Below are 12,744 nucleotides of genomic sequence, written 5' to 3'. Positions count from 1 at the left end.
GTGAGCTCTACGTGAATGTTAATGAAATTCATTTGTTTATTGTAAACCAAACCCACTTTATGCTAAATAATATCATTACAAACCACATCAAGTAAAATAGTGAATTTAGAGTTTATGATGTTGGAAATATTATTTGAATGATTGTAGAAGTAAGTATAACTACACTAGTGTTCAGAAGGACTTTCCATTATTTGACAACTCTGAATAAATCTGCTTTCTATCCAGTTTTATATGGTGTGCTATAGGGGGTATAATAAAAATGGAAGTTGCCATTACTGCACAGAAAAGGCTTGCTATTTAATTACAAAAGTAACCACTATGAAATATATGCCAGAACTGTTGTGACCTCAAGATTTGGGTCTTAAACTAATTATTAATGTTGTTTGGCCTTTTTTTCTTCCTCTATGATTGAAATGAGTAATGGTATATTTAATGTCATAATGAGTGTTAAATGTACATGAGATAACTCATATATACATTTGTATACTTTTAAAATGCTAACTAGGCTTCACTTGAGTAGTTTTATTTGTTTATTTTAAATATTCTAGTAGGACCCAGAACTGTTCACATACCCACAAGTCAATCAGCCCATCAGAGGAAGCACTCCTGGATTGTAAAATTGCACTGTAAACTTAGAAGTAACTTCTTTACTCTCTTTTAAAGGAGTGGGTTTGAATAGCACTACTCAGAGTGTTCTGAGTCGCCCAATGCAGAGGAAGCTTGTGACTCTGGTCCACTGTCAACTGGTGGAAGAAGAAGGCAGGATTCGTGCCATGAGGGCAGCTCGATCTTTAGGTGAACGAACAGTTACAGAGCTCATTCTCCAGCACCAGAATCCTCAACAACTCTCTTCCAATCTTTGGGCAGCAGTCAGGGCTAGGGGATGCCAGTTCCTTGGACCAGGTATATAATTAGAATCTGGTATTTATTCTGCTAGTAATTCTAAAAGGATCATGTAGGAACTATAAGTGATTTACAAAAGCTAGTTCTTTGCAATATTCTATTGTTATCAAGTAATATCTCACTTGACCATCATGGCTTGGGTAATTCCATGCATGTTAGTTTTTCAGAGAACTTAAATTTTCCTCTTATTGTCAGAAGTTTATTCATTTTCATAGAAGTCTGTCTGTCTTCCTTCTTTCTCTTCTTTTCTTGTTGCTTCTCGTCTCTTCTCTTCTCTTTTTTCTTTCTGTTTTATTTTTTTAGACAGGGTCTCTCTCTGTTAACCCGGGCTAGAGTTGCAGTGGCAACTTCAAACACCTGGGCTCAAGCAATCCTTGTGCCTGTCTCCCGAGTAGCTGGGACTACAGGCACGTAGCACCACATCCGGCTGATTTTTTCTATTTTTAGTAGAGACAGGGTCTTGCTCTTGCTTAGGCTGGTCTCGAATTCCTGACCTCAAGCTATCCCCCCACCTCAGCCTTCCAGAGTGCTAGGATTACAGGTGTGAGCCAACGTGCCTGGCCACGAGTTTTTCTTAAATATATTAATCACTTGTTTGCTTTCTTAATAAAATATGTAGTATATAATATAAAATTGCCCTTAAAAATAGTTAAAAAATATATAGCTGTGAACATCTTTTATTGTGTTGCCCATTGAGTGATAGCTGCAAAAATTATTGAATGTTGCCCTTCTAAGATAAAATAAATTTATCTTATCTCTGCACATGATAAATTTTGATTTTGCCCAATTTTTCCTAGCAATGCAGGAGGAAGCTCTAAAACTGGTTCTTCTGGCCTTAGAAGATGGATCTGCTTTGTCAAGAAAAGTATTGGTTCTCTTTGTGGTGCAAAGGTTGGAGCCACGGTTTCCTCAAGCCTCTAAAACTAGCATTGGGCATGTTGTTCAACTGCTTTATAGAGCCTCCTGCTTCAAGGTATGAACATGCATTAAAGTTCAGCTTGAAAGAAAACATCATTCTTTCCCCAAACTTAAGTAGTAAAACTTTGACTTTTCAGTAAATTTCAGCAATTTTAAAATGTAGGTGGTGTCCTGTTATAGTTAATCCTATTGTATTGAATTTTGTAGATTGTATTTTGAACAACATAGATCAAACCAAGGCTTACAGATTTTTATATTTGAAGAGACTAATAAACTATGTCAGTTTCCCACCAAGGCTATATGCAGAATTGGTCTAAAGAGAGAGTCACTGAAGCACGAGTAAGTTTTACTCAGAGTTTTTCTCCTGGTGTAATTCGACATAACACAATACTGGAGCTCTAATTGCCATTTTGGTTTCAGCACGTATGGTAACGCTGGATATATTCTCTTGTATCCCAAATTGAATCAGTACTGCCTCAAGCATTGTTGTTCACTATGTATATCATTTATTGTTCATTCTATTTTATTTTTTCGACTTATTAAAGTCAAGGCTTCTTGATTCTGACACAACCTATAACCAGTACTTGAAAAACATGACTTCAGAAAATTGTTGTTTCATTCATACTAGCAATAAGGAAATCCATTCCCAAGATCACTACATTCTGTCATGTGATAGTCATAAACTAAAAAAAACCCACATTAGCCATCCTACTGTATTCTCTCATCCTTTGAGAACGAGAAAATGGTTCACAAAATTAACAGGAGAGCATACAGATATAATTTTTAAAATTAAAAAAAGTTCTAGCTAAATGCTAACATTCTATAAACTTTATAGAGTCAGAGTATGTATTAAAAATGGGCCCCTATTTTCCTTAGGGGCCTCTGAAGGTATCAAAACCTGTAGCCAAAATTATTTTAACTGGTCCAAATTATCTCTGAATAACTTAATCTTATTATAGTGGTTAGAGTAACATGATTGTACAGTGTAATTAAGAATAAATTAGAGAATGTCTTTTCTGCTTCCAGTGTTACTTGTTCCCCACTAACAGCACCAGACAGATTCAATATAGGAAGTTTTAGAAAGAAAAAAATCTAACCTTCCCCTGTGAGTTTAAAAAAAAAAAAGAGGAAGATGGAGGAAACATCCAACCTTTCCTATGAAGAATAATGAGTGGCTCAAAAATCCCAGCATACTCACAAAATGAACCTCTCTCAATTCTAGTTAAAAGCATCAACAGTAATTTTAAAAATTGGAAATTTGTAAAAATCCAATTATTTTTCACTAGGATGATTAACTTCATTGCAGGAATGTGTCCATATAGCTGTGTTCTGGCTATGTCCCTTTAGTATCTCTTATATTTCGATTTGAAAAGCCTTTTTGAGCCACAGGATAATTTGGTCTTTCTTAGTACAATACAGTTCCAGGATTTTAGGCATTCCTTCTCTGGGAAATCCTGGGTTGATTTTAGTTAAAGAGAGTGTTGAGAGCCAAGTCCAGGGAATCAGTGTATCATATAGATAGCATATTCTACATTTTAGTGAGGTTTAGCTTATATTGAGGGGTGTTACATGTATGTTTATGCATTTGGTCTTTTGACTTGCCTTTGAATAGTGGCAAATATATTTAGCTTTTGCAACTGTAGTTCTTCATTTTTATCTATTTGGTCTTTGTATGGACTTGCCTAACAAAATAAGTTAGACCTTCCTTCTTGTAGTAAGAATGGAATACTTTTTTTTAAGAGAGAGAGGATCTTGCTATGTTGCCCAGGCTGGCTTTGAACTCCTGGGATCAAGCAGTCCTCCCACTTTAGCCTCCCCAGTAGCTGGGACTACAGGCATGCACCGCCACACTTGATCATTTTTTTAATATAATATTAGTGTGACCTAGAAGTCCTGGCTAAAATATTCTGTAGTTTCTTTGGTGAGAGGGAAAATATGGGAATTTTCTGCTAGAAGAATGTGAGTCATTATGAGAATAAAAGATTAATAAGGCAAAATGTATTCTAAAATATGTTACGGTATGGGTGATCCTAGGCTAGAATTAATTATTTTACTTTGATTTGTTAAGCCTTTGGCCTAAATCCAACTTGACTCAAAATGTTTGTTTTTGGGATGATAACAATAGTACTAACATCAACAAGTTAAACGAATTAAATGAGTTAATGCAGTAGCATAAGGTAATTTAATATACTGACTGGTACATACTAAGTGCTCAAAAATTGGTAGCTATTTTTCTTACTAAATGATATTATCATCATTATGATTATTCTAGTCCAGCATTTCAGACTTTCTACTTTCTGATGGTGGCCCATCTCACAAAACTCCAAGGAAAATTAAGCCAAGTATTAGATTATTAAGTATGAAATGTCCGATTTCCTTAAGTACTAAGTTTGACAGTTGATATCTCTGATATTTCACTTTGACATTTGTTATTTTATTTTTATTGTGAAGGTACATCCTCAGTCTTTCAAATGCAGTTTGGCTTATGATTATCTTTCAAAAAATTTTTTAGAGCAATTTTTGTGAAACCATGGATAAGTCAAAAATTCATGTTATTTTCAAATATGAGTTCCGTCGTGGAACCAAAGCTGTACAGACAGCTTGAAATATCAATGAAGTGTTTGGGAAGGATATGGTGAATGAACACACAGTATGTCAATGGTTTGGAAAGTTCCATTCTGGTGATTTTAATCTTGAAAATGAGCTATGTGGGCTACCTGAGACCAATGTAGATAATGATGAGCTGAAAGCTGTAGTGGAAGCGAATCCATCTCAACCTACCTCTGAATTAGCAGCGAGGTCTGAGGTTACTATTCCAACAACACTGGACCATTTGAAATAGGCAAATTGGCAAGGTAGAGAACTGGACAGATGGGTTCTGCATCAATTAAACGAGCATCAGGAGAGAAATCGTCTGGAAGCTTACCTTTCTTTGCTATCATGACATAAAGGTGAACCATTTCTGTACCTGTTGTTACATGTAATGAAAAATGAATTGGCAATCGCAAGCATTCAACACAATGGTTGGATAAAGATGAAATGCTGAAACACAGTCCAAAACCAAATATTTGTCAAAAAAATCTAATGGTGTCTGTTTGGTGGTCCAGCACTGGTATTGTTCACTATAGCTTCATGAAACCTGGTCAATTACAGCAGATGACTACTGCAACCAGATATCTACTGCTGGACGAAATGATGAGGATGCTTGCGATTAAACAGCTGAGATTGGTCAATAGTGACAGGCCAATCCTTGCGAGACAATGCTCAATCACATGTTGCACAAACAGTGCTACTCAAACTACAGAAGCTGGACTTGGAAATTCTTCTGTCATACACTGTATTCACTAGACCTTGCACCAACTGACTACCACTTCTTGGAAGTGGCTTTGGACCACTCCTTAGAAGGAAAAATATTCAATTCTCAACAAGCTGTGGAAAATGCCTTTTGTGATTTCATCACCACTTACTCTCTAGGCTTTTGTCACTGCTGGCATAAACAAGCTACTGTTAAGATGGCAAAACTGTCAATAGTTCAGGCATATATTTTGATTAATCGTACTGCTTCTTGTTTGAGATATAATAAATTAAACTTTTTTTTTTTTTTTTTTTTTTTTTGAGACAGAGTCTCACTTTGTTGCCCAGGCTAGAGTGAGTGCCGTGGCGTCAGCCTCGCTCACAGCAACCTCAAACTCCTGGGCTCAAGCGATCCTCCTGCCTCAGCCTCCCGAGCAGCTGGGACTACAGGCATGCGCCACTATGCCCGGCTAATTTTTTTCTATATATATATTTTTAGTTGTCCATATAATTTCTTTCTATTTTTAGTAGAGACGGGGTCTCGCTCTTGCTCAGGCTGGTCTCGAACTCCTGACCTTGAGCGATCCACCCGCCTCGGCCTCCCAGAGTGCTAGGATTACAGGCGTGAGCCACCGCGCCCGGCCTTAAACTTTTGATTCGAAATCAAACATTTCATATTTAATGACTTAATACAATTTAGTTGTCTTTAGAATCACATCAGCATCTGAAGCTCTTCACTTTTCAATACCAGTTAGCTCAATGCCAGGCAGGCCCAAGAGTCATAATACACATTTATGGGAAAGAAATATAACATTGCTTTTTAAAATACATAATTATATAAATGTTTTTTTCTTTTCAGAAATGCAGATACACATACACTTTAAAATGTTATATATGTCAAGGTGTATGAAATCTTTGGATTTCATTCCAGCACATAACCGGTTGAGTATCCCTAATCTGAAAATCCAAAATATGAAACTTTCTGAGAACTGATGTGACACTCAAAGGAAATGCTCATTGGAGCATTTTGGATTTTCAGATTAAAGGTGCTCAACTGTGTAATGCAAATATTCCAAAATTCGAAAAAAATCTGAAACACTTCTAGTCCAAGCATTTCAGATGAGGGATACTCAGTCTGTATTCATTCTTTCTATAAGACCTATCCAGAAAATTTTGACATCTATAAAGGGGAAAATATTTTGCAGGCAGTGTATTTCATTTTAACTTTGCTATTGCTACTAAAAGAAATTTGTTACATTAAAAATCATGGGCCGGGCGCGGTGGCTCACGCCTGTAATCCTAGCACTCTGAGAGACCGAGGTGGGCGGATTGTTTGAGCTCAGGAGTTCGAGACCAGCCTGAGCAAGAGCGAGACCCCATCTCTACTAAAAATAGAAAGAAATTATATAGACAGCTAAAAATATATATAGAAAAAATTAGCCGGGCATGGTGGTGCATGCCTGTAGTCCCAGCTACTCGGAAGGCTGAGACAGGAGGATCCCTTGAGCTCAGGAGTTTGAGGTTGCTGTGAGCTAGGCTGACGCCATGGCACTCACTCTAGCCTGGGCAACAGAGTGAGACTGTCTCAAAAAAAAAAAAAGGAAAGAAATACAAAAAAAAAAAAAAAAAAATTATGTTACCTCTATATGGTCATATAAAGTATAAACTCATTTTGGTTTTTTTACCTTATTATGAGATTATGTGTGTCTTATTAGGTCACCAAACGTGATGAAGACTCTTCTTTGATGCAGCTGAAGGAAGAATTTAGAACCTATGAAGCTCTGCGGCGAGAACATGACTCTCAGATAGTGCAGATTGCTATGGAAGCGGGCTTACGAATTGCACCAGACCAGTGGTCCTCTTTGCTTTATGGAGACCAGTCTCACAAATCTCATATGCAGTCCATTATTGACAAGGTAGAGCGTTTTTTATTCCTTACACCTTAAACTGATCTTGGAGTTTTGGTAATTTGCGATTTGGTAATTTATTTATGTAACAAATGTATATTAAAGTGAATGCCATACATTAGGCTTTTTAAATTATGTTCTCTGTTGCCAATTGTCCTGTCATAACTAGTCATATCATAATATCAGATTGTTCATATGAAGATTTTTTTTTATTTACTTTTCCCTTTTAATCTCCTTTCTGTTCCAACTCTTAAAAATTTACCCAGAAAACTTAGTAATTAAACAGAAGAGTGCTCAAAGAGCCAAGGCAAGCCATCCTAAGAGTAGCAGGCTCCTTCCCACGGGGGCCAAAGTCTGGATGCTGGGTTCTCCACTCAGAGCCTGGTAGTAAAAGCTGGTGCAGAATAAGGTGGTTCCGGAGGCCAGTAGTAACCCGACCCAGAGGGGCTTTCTGTAGTGGGGTACTGCTAACAGGGCCAGGCTGTGAAAGAAGTGGTGTTTGTTGGTTTTGTCAAAGAGCTCCTTCCTATAGGCATCTGGGAATTGGGCACTGTGCACCCCCTAGGAGGCCAAGCCTAAAGCCCCAGCTCCGGACAAGATGCCCAGGCGGCGGAAAGCAGTCCCCAGCCCCGCCATGGCAGTTGATGGTCCATATAAAGATCTGATTAGTGTTATAATTCTTTATCCAGTGCTCTCCCACCTTCCTTTGAGAGTCTCCTACGTATTTTGTCATTGCTTTTCTCTTTGTTTATAGTTCTCCTTGAGTTTTGATCATTGCATTAATTAAACCCATTTTCTAAATGCCTTTATTTTCTTCCTATAGCAGCCATTTAGTGGTCTGGAAGATCTCTGCGTTGAGGTTTCTTACGATTCTCAGCCAGAATAATTTTACATAATAACAAAGTTATTATCATTCTCAGTTTGATCAAATTCTCAGTAAACTTATTTCTACTTTATCTGTTGCTACTATGATGAAAAGACTTTTAGAGTACATGTGAATTTTAGATCAGGCTTCGTTATTTGCATCTGACTTTTAAGAGCGTTTTTCTCTTAAAACTAGATTAATACTGTAACTGTTTTTGTTGTAATTCAACATGAGATATGTGAAAGTGCTTATTGGACAATGAAAATAGAGAAGTTATTAAAAATGATAAGAAAAGCACTAATTCAGGCTGGGCGCGGTAGCTCACACCTGTAATCCTAGCACTCTGGGAGGTCGAGGTGGGCAGATAGTTTGAGCTCAGGAGTTCGAGACTAGCCTGAGCAAGAGCGAGACCCCATCTCTAATAAAAAAATAGAAAGAAATTAGCTGGACAACTAAAAACATATAGGAAAAGTTAGCCAGGCATGGTGGCGCATGCCTGTAGTCCCAGCTACTCGGGAGGCTAAGGCAGTAGGATTGCTTGAGCCCAGGAGTTTGAGGTTGCTGTGAGCTAGGCTGACGCCACAGCACTCTAGCCCAGGCAACAGAGTGAGACTCTGTCTCAAAAAAAAAAAAAAGAAAAGCACTAATTCTAGTAAATTAATAGAGAAACATGAATTAACGATTCACAAGGAGGACTTGTTGATATATCTAATTGATGGGATAGAATTCATCCCCAATAATAATTAAAGAAACATGTATTTAAAACAGTGACATGTCAAATATTGTCTATTAAATCAGTAAAAGAAATATATTCTCATATATTGCTGATGGTTTATAAAGTGCATTACATATCTCTTGGGAAGCAACTTGTCATTGAATAAAATTCACAAAATATTCTTGTCTTTTTACCCAAACTTACCGTTCCCAGGAATTTATTTTAAGGAAATAATCCAAACTTTCAAAAAGATTATGAGCTCAGGGGTGTTAATTGCTTCATTATTTACAAAGAAGAATCGCTTCTCAGCTTTTTGGCTAAGATCAAGTACAATATTTTTAAAGGGGAAGAAAGGGGGACAGTTAAAGAAGTTAAGATTTATCTGCTCAGAACATTGTTAAATTAAACTTAGGTCAAGAGGGATATCTTGTTCAGCTCATACATAACATTTCTATTTAAAAAATGATAGCAAAATGTTATTTATTAAACCTTGATGGTAGATACATGGGTATTGTCATTATATTAGATACTTTTCTTTTAAATATATCATAATAAAAATGGTTTATCAACATAAAATTGCTTTTGTTATAATATTAAAGGAAGACAAAACTCTTGAAGTATATAAATGACTGATTATATGTATATTAAAAAATTACAAAGATGAAAAAAGTTGAATAAAGGCATATCAGCATTCTAGTGGTAGTTGTGTTATTTTCCATATTTTTTAAAATGTAAGCTTTTTAAAAAAATGCCTTTTATAGAGTGACTTTTTGGAGGAGAAAAATTCCCATCTGTGTTAATAAACTGCATAAAGAGCGAAATGTTTCCAAGTAAGAACCCTTAGTTATTACTACAAAATCTCCTGATCATATATATCGCCATCTGAGGGCAGTTAATGTAACTGTGTATGTATCTTTAAACCTTGGGGAAATACACAACTTGATAGCTTTCAAGAATCCCAAACTGATAACAGGATTTTTTGAGCTGTAGTGAAATTTTGAAATTAATTAGTCCACTTAACAAATGGACTTCAAATGGGGTCTGTAAGGTTTATATCCAATGTCATGATCTGTAGTCTTAACAGAACTTGAAATCAAACTCAATTTGACTGAATTCAATGTCATTGTTCTTGCTATTGTGTAGTATTATCTCTAAACTATATTTCCAAATTTCAGTTATTTGGAAGGACCCCAAGAACCAAACCAACATAGTGATGTAAGAACATAGGGTGGAAAGAGTACTTCCAAATTGAGGAATTGAGAAAGGTCACACATTTGAAGAATTTGACAGCAGAGGGAATAGAGTATTCAATGTGCCAAGCTGTGGATGCAGAGAAATGCAGAATTTGTTCAGGTAGCAAGTAATCCAATCTGGCCAAAGTGTAGGGTGTGTGGGAGGATAAACATTAAATTTAATAAATGGCAAAAATAATTGTGATGTCGCAGATAATCTTTAAAAGGATTATCTGGCCTTTGGGAAAGTTAATATTTATCTTTTTTAAGTTGCAGACCCCAGCCTCTTTTGCACAGAGCGTTCAGGAACTAACAATTGCTCTCCAACGGACTGGAGACCCAGCAAACTTGAACCGACTAAGACCCCACTTGGAGCTGTTAGCAAACATTGATCCTAGTCCAGGTAAACCTGTGGGAAATTGATGGACTATCTTATGTGTGCCCCTAGTGCTGCTCAATGATTCTTTAATTTTCTTTTGTTATATTCCTCTGGGATTTCCCAGTGTAGTTATTCCAGCTCTTTTCTACTGTATTTAAGTTTCTGTTCCAAATCTTGCCTCTCTTTATCTCAGGTTTAGTTCACTTCAACTAATATTCAATAAATTTTTTTTTTTTTTTGAGACAGAGTTTGACTCTGTTGCTCTGGCTAGAGTGCTGTGGCGTCAGCCTAGCTCACAGCAACCACAAACTCCTGGGCTCAAGCAATCCTTCTGCTTCAGCCTCCTGAGTCTCTGGGACTACAGGCATGTGCCACCATGCCGGCTAATTTTTTCTATATATTTTTAGTTGGCCCGCTAATTTCTTTCTCTTTTTAGTAGAGACGGGGTCTCGTTCTTGCTCAGGCTGGTATCGAGCTCCTGACCTTGAGTGATCCACCCGCCTCGGCCTCCCAGAGTGCTAGGATTACAGGCGTGAGCCACCGCGCCCGGCCTATTCAGTACTTTTTTACTGTGCTGCTCACTTCATCAGGAAAATAGACCTCTCTGGACTCCTTTATGTTTCTTTTTTCTCCCATCACAAAATTGTGCTGTATTTTACCATTATTGCCTCTTTGTCAAAACTCAAGGTTTTCTCATTTTTTTCCTATATTTTATATCCTTAGTTGTGTTTCCTTGATCTCATTTTTGCCTTCTCTATAATCTATCAAGTACCTTCTTTTGCATATCTTTACTTTGTCAGCCCTTTCCTGCTCCTTCTTTATCTGAAAATATATCCAACCTTCATTTTGCACTTATTACTTATATCTGAGATACTTTAGCATCTATCCAATCTGTGTTAATTCCTACTACTGAACTGAAACTCTCTCAATATTCACTAGTAGTTTCCCAATCTCTAATTCCAAAGGCTTCTTTTCAGTCCTTAAATTATTTCATTTGTCTTCAGCATTTGATAATGTTCTTGACCACTTCTTTGATATATTATAGAAACTCTTCCAACATCTTATCTTTCTGTAGTGTCGTGTTTCTCTTGACCTGAGTGCTGCTTCTGTCTTATTTGTACTACTCTTTCCCTTCGTGCCCACTAAGGAGTAGGCAGGTGGTGCTCTTGGAACTTTGTTTTCTCTGCATGCTCTGATGATGGTTATTCATTCTTATCGTCAGGTATTACCTCTGTGTAGAAATAGACTCCCAACTATCTCTATCACGGTTATCCCTCCATCTCTCCAGATTCATTTCCCAAATGCTTACCAAGATTCTCCATCATCTCTGTGTGTTTTGAAGCAAACTCATCTTCACTTGATACCTGCTCTTCTTCCTGTGTTTCCTCTTTCTGATAATGACCTTATTCTCTGAGGTATGTAAGCTTAAAACCTTAGTCTCTTGTCTTGCCTCTTATCTTTTCCTTTCACATGCTCTACATACCATTTCAGACAATAGGATTTATCTGTTCTTTCACAGCATCCCTGTATCCCATGGCTGATATTACTGCCTTAGTGAGAGCCTCATTCCTTTTCTCTGAGACCAAATGCCTTCCAGTTTCCTGTAGTTTTAATTCTTCCAATGCAGTCTACTTACTGCTGCAAAATAAATCATATCCCTGATCTTATGTCCACACTCATAAATTTTCAGTGATAGCCCATTGCTTATAGAATGACAGTTTGAACTCTTTGACTGTGGTATTCAGTGCCCTCTTAATTTTTTATCAGCCTACTTTTGTAGATTTGCTTCCAAAATTGCTTAATCATACCAGATCAGATCTGTTCCTAGAATATATAGTGATTTTTTCCCCACTTTGGTGCTTTGACCATTCTGAGCAATCAAAAGAGAATTTCCATAATCTCTTAACCACCATATTAACCTGTCTACCTACATCTGTGCCAATATATTCTGTTCTTCTTGTATAACGGTGGATAAAGTGTACGACTAGTCAAGTCCGTTTTTATGGCACACTCTTGAACTCACTCTAGTCAGGCATTTATCTTTTCTACTCTGTCGAAACTTATTTTGTCAAGGTCACGGTGACTTCCATGTAGCTAATTCCAAAGATCAATTTTCAGGTCTCATTGTATTTGATGTCAGCAGCATTTAGCATTGTTGTTTAGTCTGTCTTCCTTGAAGTGGTTTTTTCTTGTCTTCCAGGCCACCATACTCTCCTAATTCCATTCTTACTTTATTGGACTCTCCTCAGAATCCTCTGCTGATTTCTCAAAAGAGAATCATAACCTCTAATCTTTGGAGTTTTTCTAGAGTTGAATCCTATACCTCTTCTCTTTTCTGTTTATACCTATTCCTTAGATAATATTATCTAGTCTCATAGCTTTAAATACCATTTATATGACTTAAAAAATTTAGTATATTTCATCAATTCTAAGGCCATATTTTTTTCAGATCTTAGCATTTCTGAAATTGGAATGCTTATGAACAATGACATGTCATAATTTAATTAACAATCTTTTTTCTTTGGGTGGCA

General features: G+C 36.8%; 1 protein-coding gene across 2 annotated transcripts in view; it reads left to right on the top strand.

Moving 5' to 3' along the window:
* Positions 1 to 12,744, top strand: part of RC3H1 (ring finger and CCCH-type domains 1) — a 47,501-nt gene that overhangs the window by 6,865 nt on the left and 27,892 nt on the right. For both annotated transcript variants that reach the window (XM_069478374.1, XM_069478373.1), the window contains exons 3-6: positions 664 to 903; positions 1,701 to 1,876; positions 6,831 to 7,031; positions 10,105 to 10,237. In XM_069478374.1, coding sequence (XP_069334475.1) covers positions 664 to 903; positions 1,701 to 1,876; positions 6,831 to 7,031; positions 10,105 to 10,237 — 750 coding nt within the window. The remainder of the gene's footprint in view (positions 1 to 663; positions 904 to 1,700; positions 1,877 to 6,830; positions 7,032 to 10,104; positions 10,238 to 12,744) is intronic.

Source organism: Eulemur rufifrons, chromosome 8 (assembly GCF_041146395.1).
Source record: "Eulemur rufifrons isolate Redbay chromosome 8, OSU_ERuf_1, whole genome shotgun sequence".
Classification (NCBI taxonomy): domain Eukaryota; kingdom Metazoa; phylum Chordata; class Mammalia; order Primates; family Lemuridae; genus Eulemur; species Eulemur rufifrons.
This window is presented reverse-complemented; position numbering and strand designations above follow the sequence as displayed.